Genomic DNA, 7,391 nt, shown 5'->3' with positions numbered 1-7,391 from the left:
AGAGAGAGAGAGAAGGAAATTTGTGAAGTTGGGTGAGTGACAAAGCCCTTATGTGGCCGAGCAGTTAATATACTCCTTGACGCAACAAGTGACACGCTGCGACACGTAATCTTTCTCTCTTCTCCCGACAGATCTTGGCTACAACTGCTGCTGATCCTCCTCGTTCCCTCCCTCCCTGTCGCCACCCTTGTCATCGTGTCGGCGAGTGCAGCAGGGAGAACCATAGCACCAGGAGTCTTAACACTGACTAAACTGGTGAAGCTGCGACTCTGGTCTACTCTCAGGCTAAATGGTTACCAGAAATACATCGATGTAATTGGGATAAAAGCGTCCCCATCCATCGCCGAGTGAGTGAGGGAGTTGTAAGGAAAAGGAAGCTGCGATCATTCCCAGGATCAGAAAATGTCTACCAATACCAGCAGCCAATTCCTCTTGACAGGTAAGGCCACGTGTTTAACTTTTCCTTTTCCCGCAGGAGTGAGGCAGAAGACGTCGGTGCAGAAAAGTCTTTAACCCCTTGAGTACCATGACGCGTTTCCATGTTCATTCTTTTTTACTATTTGGTAATTTTATTGAGCTTCAGAAACATGTGTGGGATTAGAATAGTGAAGATTGTAGCTGTTAATTTTCTGGCCGCCATACAGCCTTCCTAATGTCAATAATTTTTTTTTAATCGTACACAAATCTCAAGGGAAAACTGTGTCCCAGTATTAAAGGGGTTAATTTACTGCCATCCAAACCTGTGCTTTAGTTGTACTCGTTAATAGGACATGTACTCTATATCGTCGGTAAATTTAAAAGGAAAGAGTTAACGCGAGAATGAACTTGTTCGGTGTTTTAAAGTGATATGGGAAGGAGAAATTAAAAAGGGATAGGATGATGGAGGAAAGGAGGAAAGGACAGTAGACCAATTTGAAAGCGCAAGATTGTTTATGTTATGAATATGGAAGGAACAAGGGGACTGCTTGAAAAAAAAATTAAATAAAACCTACAAAGACAGGAAGGAAACGAGGGCTGCATGGTAATTGTTGCCGAAATTAATTCATTTAAATGTTGACTTTGTGGAGTGAATTTTGTCCGTCAATTCTCACTCTCTATTTCTTTCTCTGTTCTTTCCCTTGTCTTGGGTTCACATCACCTGGATCGCCCCGGACAAACACTTTCTTGCTGTTGGGTGTGACTTGAAGGATATCCACTTATTTTGTGCTGTGATGTTTTGTCTGTCAGTTTTCTCTTTTTTGCCCCCTCTCTCTTTGTCTTGGGGTTCACATCGCCAGCAACACTCGAAATAAGACGACATTTTCTTTGTGGTGGGTGTGACTTAAAGGAGATTTACTTTTGGTGGCTGGCGGCTGAGGTGCGCTTGATTCATCCTCATCACGGGGTTCATCAGCATCAATTTTCCTGCCGGCTAAGTAGAAGGCTGCTCTGACTGGATAGAATATGAGAGAAAAATAATTTGCGCTCGATTTAATTTACAAATGACTTGAAAGAGTCCACTGCATTGCATATTTAATTAATTATTTGATTAATTAAAGAGTAGATGAGAGAGAGAGAGAGAGAGAGAGAGAGAGAGAGAGAGAGAGAGAGAGAGAGAGAGAGAGAGAGAAATTGTGCAACTGATGTGAAAAAAAAAATGGAAATAAGACGACAAGGAAGCAAATGGTGGGTTGAAAACGTCGCCTGGAGACAAGAAACTTCTGAATGGGGATGGGTGTGAGATTCAGAGAGGAATGAGAGAGCACAAAGAAGAGAGGCGCGCGTGGGAGTGGTGGTGTAACTGTAATGAATGGAAGTGAATGAGGTTTCCTCTTAAGGATTTTTTTCCTTTGTAACTAATTTTCCCAGTATTTTTTCCCCTTTTTGATGCTACTCATCACGCGCCTTCCTCCCCACTGTGCGTGTACAAACTGTTACGTTCACCGGTTAAATGGGTAAGATTGGCATCGGGGAACCGGTGAACAATAACAATAAAAAAGAACACTGCAGGTTCAACTGGTGAGGATATGCACTTAAGAAGCTATTTAATAACCCAATAACAATGAAACTGACATACACATATAGATATAACATGAAACACATCGAAACTGACATACACATATACATATAACACAGAAATAAATACAACAATAAAGAACCCAACTTAATACCTAACAATAATACTAATCCTATATGGAGGCAATGTGGAAAAACGGGACGAGGGGAAGTGATACTTATGAGGTGTCGCAGTGGTGAAGTGCTGGGTGAGGTGGATCCCACGGTAGTCCAAGAGGCGTTGTGTTCACTGGTTGAGGCCTTGACCTCGACTGACTTCCAGAAATCAGGGAGCTTGCTTAACACTTCCGCTTGAGTCAAATGTGGCCACGTGAATCCAACTTCGGGACAGTAGCGGGCTTCATGAGACGGTGACGTGGAGGGTTCATGAGACGGTGACGTGGAAGGTTCATGAGACGGTGACGTGGAAGGAGAGGTGGAGAGGTGGCGAACGAGGTAGCAAGCGGAGGAGGTGATGGTAGTGGAGTATGTTACGGGCGGGCCGTAACATTTCCTCCCCCCTAAGACCTCCGTAATGGGCTCATGAAGGAGGTGAGACAGGAGATCTTGATAAGGCGTCGGCGATGATGTTGTCCACCCCTTGATATGGTGGACTTCCAAGTTGAAGGGTTGAGTTAACAAGGCCCACCTAAGAATGCGTTGGTTTCGGTTCTTCATGGCGTGAAGGAAGGCCAGAGGTTGTGATCGGTGAAGACCTTCGTAGTTTGAGGACCAGGATGAAGGTAGCACTCAAAACGTTGGAGCGCCAGGACGAGTGCCAGAGCCTCCTTCTCGATGGTGGAGTAGTTGAGTTGGTGTTTCTTCAGCTTGGCGGAGTGATAGGCGATGGGATGGAGGATGCCGCTTGTGGGGTCCGCTTGTAGGAGGACAGCACCCACTCCAACTCCACTCGCGTCCACTTGTAGATGGAAGGGGCGGGAGTGATCTGGCGTCCAGACCACTGGCTCCGAGGAGAGGAACGCCTTGAGATGTTGGAAGGCTTGGTCACAGGTCGGGGTCCAGTGGAAGGGGACGGAAGTGCTGATAAGGTCCGTCAGGGGCGGCCAGGGTGGAGAAGTTCCTACAGAATCGTCTGTAGAAACCAGCCATCCCCAAGAACCTCATGAGAGCTTTCCTGGTGGTAGGGACAGGAAGCCAAGGATGGCCTCCACGTTGGCTCTCTTGGGGCGAACCTTGCCGTTCCCCACCACATGTCCCAGGTAGACCACCGTAGACTTCCCGAAGGTGGACTTGGCCAGGTTGATTGTAAGACCGGCTTCCTGCAACCGACCCATCAGCCTCCGGAGACGGGTCAGATGTGTCACCCAGTCGTCCGAAGTCACCACCAGGTCGTCCAGATAGGCAGATGTTCCCTCCAAGTCCTGGGTGATGTAATTTATAGCCCTCTGGAAGGTGGCGGGAGTATTAGACAAGCCGAAGGGCATCACTGTGTATTGGTATAGCCCGAAGGGGGTGATGAAGGTGAATATTATTCGGGCCTCGTCCGAGAGGGAAATCTGGTAGTAACCTTTAACTAAATTTATGGTGGTTACAAATTTGGCTACTCCTATGCTATCTATAAGGTCCTCTATCAAGGGCAATGGATAGGAGTCTGGCACCGTCACTTTATTTAATTTCCTGTAGTCGGTGCAAAATCGACTACTACCATCTGGCTTAGATGTTAATAGGCAGGGAGAAGCCCAGGGGGATATACTAGGTTCTGCAAGGTGATGACAGAGCAGATAGTCTACCTCTTTTTTCATCAAGTCTCTTTTAATGGGTGAAATGCGATAGGTTGGTTGTCTTATAGGCTTGATGTCATTAGATATTAATGTTATATCATGTTGGATAGTAGTACAAAATCCTGGAAGGTCACCTGTGATTTCTGAAAAGTCTAGCAATAACTTTTTAAGATCAGATTGTTGTGAAGGTGTTAAGAAAAAAAAAAACCTCATCAAGGTTGGACATGATTTCGCTGTTTGACTGGCGTCCTTTAGGTAACAAAACTCTTGTTAACAACATAACTAGTCTCGTTGTAATGAGTCGTGTGTCACTACTTGGCTTGGCTGGGTTTTAGTTCCACATACAGAAATGTTTTGCTCTCTCACCACTACTATTTTCCAAGACCACAGGGATGATTACACGGGTTTCTCCTTATAATTGAGAAATGTTCAATTCTCAGTACGTAAGTGAAAACGCTTTTGAAAATTCATGCTAGTTCAACTAGAGCCATTTGAAAATTGCAGATGCCGAGGTCAGAAGCGTCTCAAAATACGGGACACATGACTTAGTAAACATTGATATCTCGTAGCACCGTGAAACCACAGCTATTTGCTGGGAGTTTGCAAGGTATTATTGTTGATGGAGGATGAAAAACAGTTGGGGATAAAAAAGTGAGTGAGAGAGAGTGAGTGAGTGAGTTGTTGAGTTGTGGCAAAACGCACACACACACACACACACACACACACACACACACACACACACACACACACACACACACACACACACACACACACACACACACACACACACACACACACACACACACACACACACACAGAGAGAGAGAGAGAGAGAGACAGACAGACAGACAGACAGACAGACAGACAGACAGACAGACACACAGACAGACAAAGAAAAAAGAAAAAAAGAAAACAGAAAGCTAATTTTACGCGGAAAGAGAGAATAAGCAAAATCTCGTGCCTAAAATTTACGGCAGAAATTAATAAGAAAAAAAAATAGACCTCTTATAGTATTTTTTTTCCCACCACGATGGAGTTGTGTTAGCGTTTCCTTCTTTACACTGCTACGGCGTGCCCTGCCCTCGCTTCCTCACCACCGCTGCCTGGAACCACCGCCTCCAGTAATCACCTCCACTCAATTGCAAGGCGGCAGGGAACTTTACCTCAGGCGAACTACTAACAAGAATAACCAGAAAGAGAGAGAGAGAGAGAGAGAGAGAGAGAGAGAGACAGAAAGACAGAAAGACAAAGACAGACATAAAGACAGATAGACAGACAGACAGACAGACAGCCAGTTAGCTAAGTAGTCAACCAAAGAGACAGACAGACACAGACAAACATATAGATAGAGAGACGAACAGACAGAAAACCATCCACCCACCCATCCATTAATCCTGCCAACTTATTAGAGAGATAGACAGACAAAAACAAACAAGAACAGCTAGAGAGACAGACAGTTGAAGAAACCAAGTCTCTGTCAATTAAACTTACTCCAAGCTTAAATAGTTAACACAGTATAAAACACGTGTGGCTAATCCGTAGCTCGCCGCAACTCGCTGGACTTACAGAAAATTCGACAGACACAGCACATTTCCTGACCTACTGCTGCGTTATTATTCATTTGCGGCAGGTAGTGTACTTAGTGAAAATGTTGTAAATAGTAATAACAACAACCTGATGGTGGTCAAAACCCTCTAGAGTTTATTGAACGAAACACTCGCTAAACAATGCGTGTACAATAAGGAAATTCACCAGGAAGGATTTATTCTGGTATTCAGAAACGTCGTCCCTTCTCACAACGTTAATTTTCCAAGGCCACACAGACAACTAGACAAGTTTTCAAGACAGTTTCTCCTTTTAATAAACTAGAATTCTTGCCAATCTTTCATCAGAATCATGAAAATACTCTTAAAGCACGAGTATTTTCAACGAGACTCTTTGGAAATAGTCGTAGTGAGAGAGCAAAGCGTTTCAGAATATGGGCCTTATGAAGCTGGAGAGACAACTGCAAATGTGGGTATCAGTATCGATTCTGTTCGTATATTGAATAACAGTGACAGATGGATGGATAAACGCTGACTGACGGCTGGAGACAGATTGACTGTTGATGAAGCAAGGGAGGAACTGCGGCAAGAAATGACACTTGGATGGAGATGAAATGTCACGGTGATTAGATAAATGACACACAGATTATTGGAAGTGGAGTAACGATTAAGATGCACATAGAGAAATCTCTGAAAGGTAATACCGTGAAAGGAAGCTAAGAGAGAGAGAGAGAGAGAGAGAGAGAGAGAGAGAGATGGGAAAGTTACGATAAAACTTCTCAATATAACAAAATTGGTATGAAGATGTATTCTGTTCTCAAGAAGCGCGAGAGAACTGTCAACAACCACATACTCAGAAACGCCTTTACCCTCGCAGCACGACAACGATTTCCAAAGGCCGGAGAAATGATTAGCCGGGTTTTCAAGAATGCTTATCGAGTCAGTGATGTACAAATATGTTGCCCTGTCACTAGAACTGTAAAATCGCCTTTGAAGACGCGTATCCTTTCCATTGGGGCCGGCGCGGTACAGTGGAACCATGCATGCTTTGGGGTCCGAGGGGTCTTCAAGCGCACGGGTTCGAATCCTTTCCACGGTCTGAGTGTAGGTAGGGCCTCATCACTCAGGGCAAGGGTTTCCTAGCGGGTGGCCTTTTAAATAGGAGGTACCCCCAAAAAAGTAACTCCTTTAACCCATAAATTCCCGTGAAAAGCCCACACTGTATGAATAAATGAATAAATGATACTGGAACCTTTTAAAAGTAGTGGAGTTCTATCAGAGAAGGTGTTCAGTGTGTGGCTTGAGACAGACCCGTCGGATGCACACTTTTCCTTCTCCACTTCCACAATGGACGTCAAAACCCACTCTGACTTTTTCTTTACTCTGAGTTCCACCTTACACTCTCTCTCTCTCTCTCTCTCTCTCTCTCTCTCTCTCTCTCTCTCTCTCTCTCTCTCTCTCTCTCTCTCTCTCTCTCTCTCTCTCTCTCTCTCTCTCTCTCTCTCTCTCTCTCTCTCTCTCTCTCTGATAGGATTTCCAGGTTCTTCGTAAGGTCCTTGTTACTGCTCTTATGTCGTCTTCTTATTCTTTTGTTGTTCTTAGTGGTGGTGGTGGTGGTGGTGGTGGTGGTAGTAGTGGTAGTGGCGGTGGGGGTGGTGGTGTTGGTCTTCTCATTATCATTGTTATTATTATTATTGTTAGTATCAGTTATCATTATCATTAGTTATTAGTATTATTATTACTATTGTTATTATCATTTGTCATTATTGTCATCATTTTTTCATTCATCTTAGGTTTTTCCTCCTCTTTATCCTCCAGCCTCCTCCTTCCCCTCCTTCTCCTCCTTCTCCTTCTCCTTCTCCTTCTCCTTCTCCTTCTCTTCTCCTTCTCCTTCTCTTTCTCTTTCTCCTCTCTCCTCCTCCTTCTCCTTCTCCTTCTTCTTCTTCTTCTCTTCTTCTTCTTCTTCTTCTTCTTCTTCTTCTTCTTCTTCTTCTTCTTCTTCTTCTTCTTCTTCTTCTTCTTCTTCTTCTTCTTCTTCTTCTTCTTCTTCTTCTTCTTCTTCTTCTTCTCC

General features: G+C 44.3%; 1 protein-coding gene across 2 annotated transcripts in view; it reads left to right on the top strand.

The window, feature by feature from the left end:
• LOC123514755 (low-density lipoprotein receptor-related protein 4-like) overlaps positions 1–7,391 on the top strand; it is a 112,298-nt gene that overhangs the window by 34,232 nt on the left and 70,675 nt on the right. For both annotated transcript variants that reach the window (XM_045272863.1, XM_045272864.1), the window contains exon 2: positions 132–439. In XM_045272863.1, coding sequence (XP_045128798.1) covers positions 403–439 — 37 coding nt within the window. In that variant the 5' untranslated portion in view covers positions 132–402. The remainder of the gene's footprint in view (positions 1–131; positions 440–7,391) is intronic.

The sequence above is a fragment of the Portunus trituberculatus genome, chromosome 38 (assembly GCF_017591435.1).
Source record: "Portunus trituberculatus isolate SZX2019 chromosome 38, ASM1759143v1, whole genome shotgun sequence".
Taxonomy (NCBI): domain Eukaryota; kingdom Metazoa; phylum Arthropoda; class Malacostraca; order Decapoda; family Portunidae; genus Portunus; species Portunus trituberculatus.
This window is presented reverse-complemented; position numbering and strand designations above follow the sequence as displayed.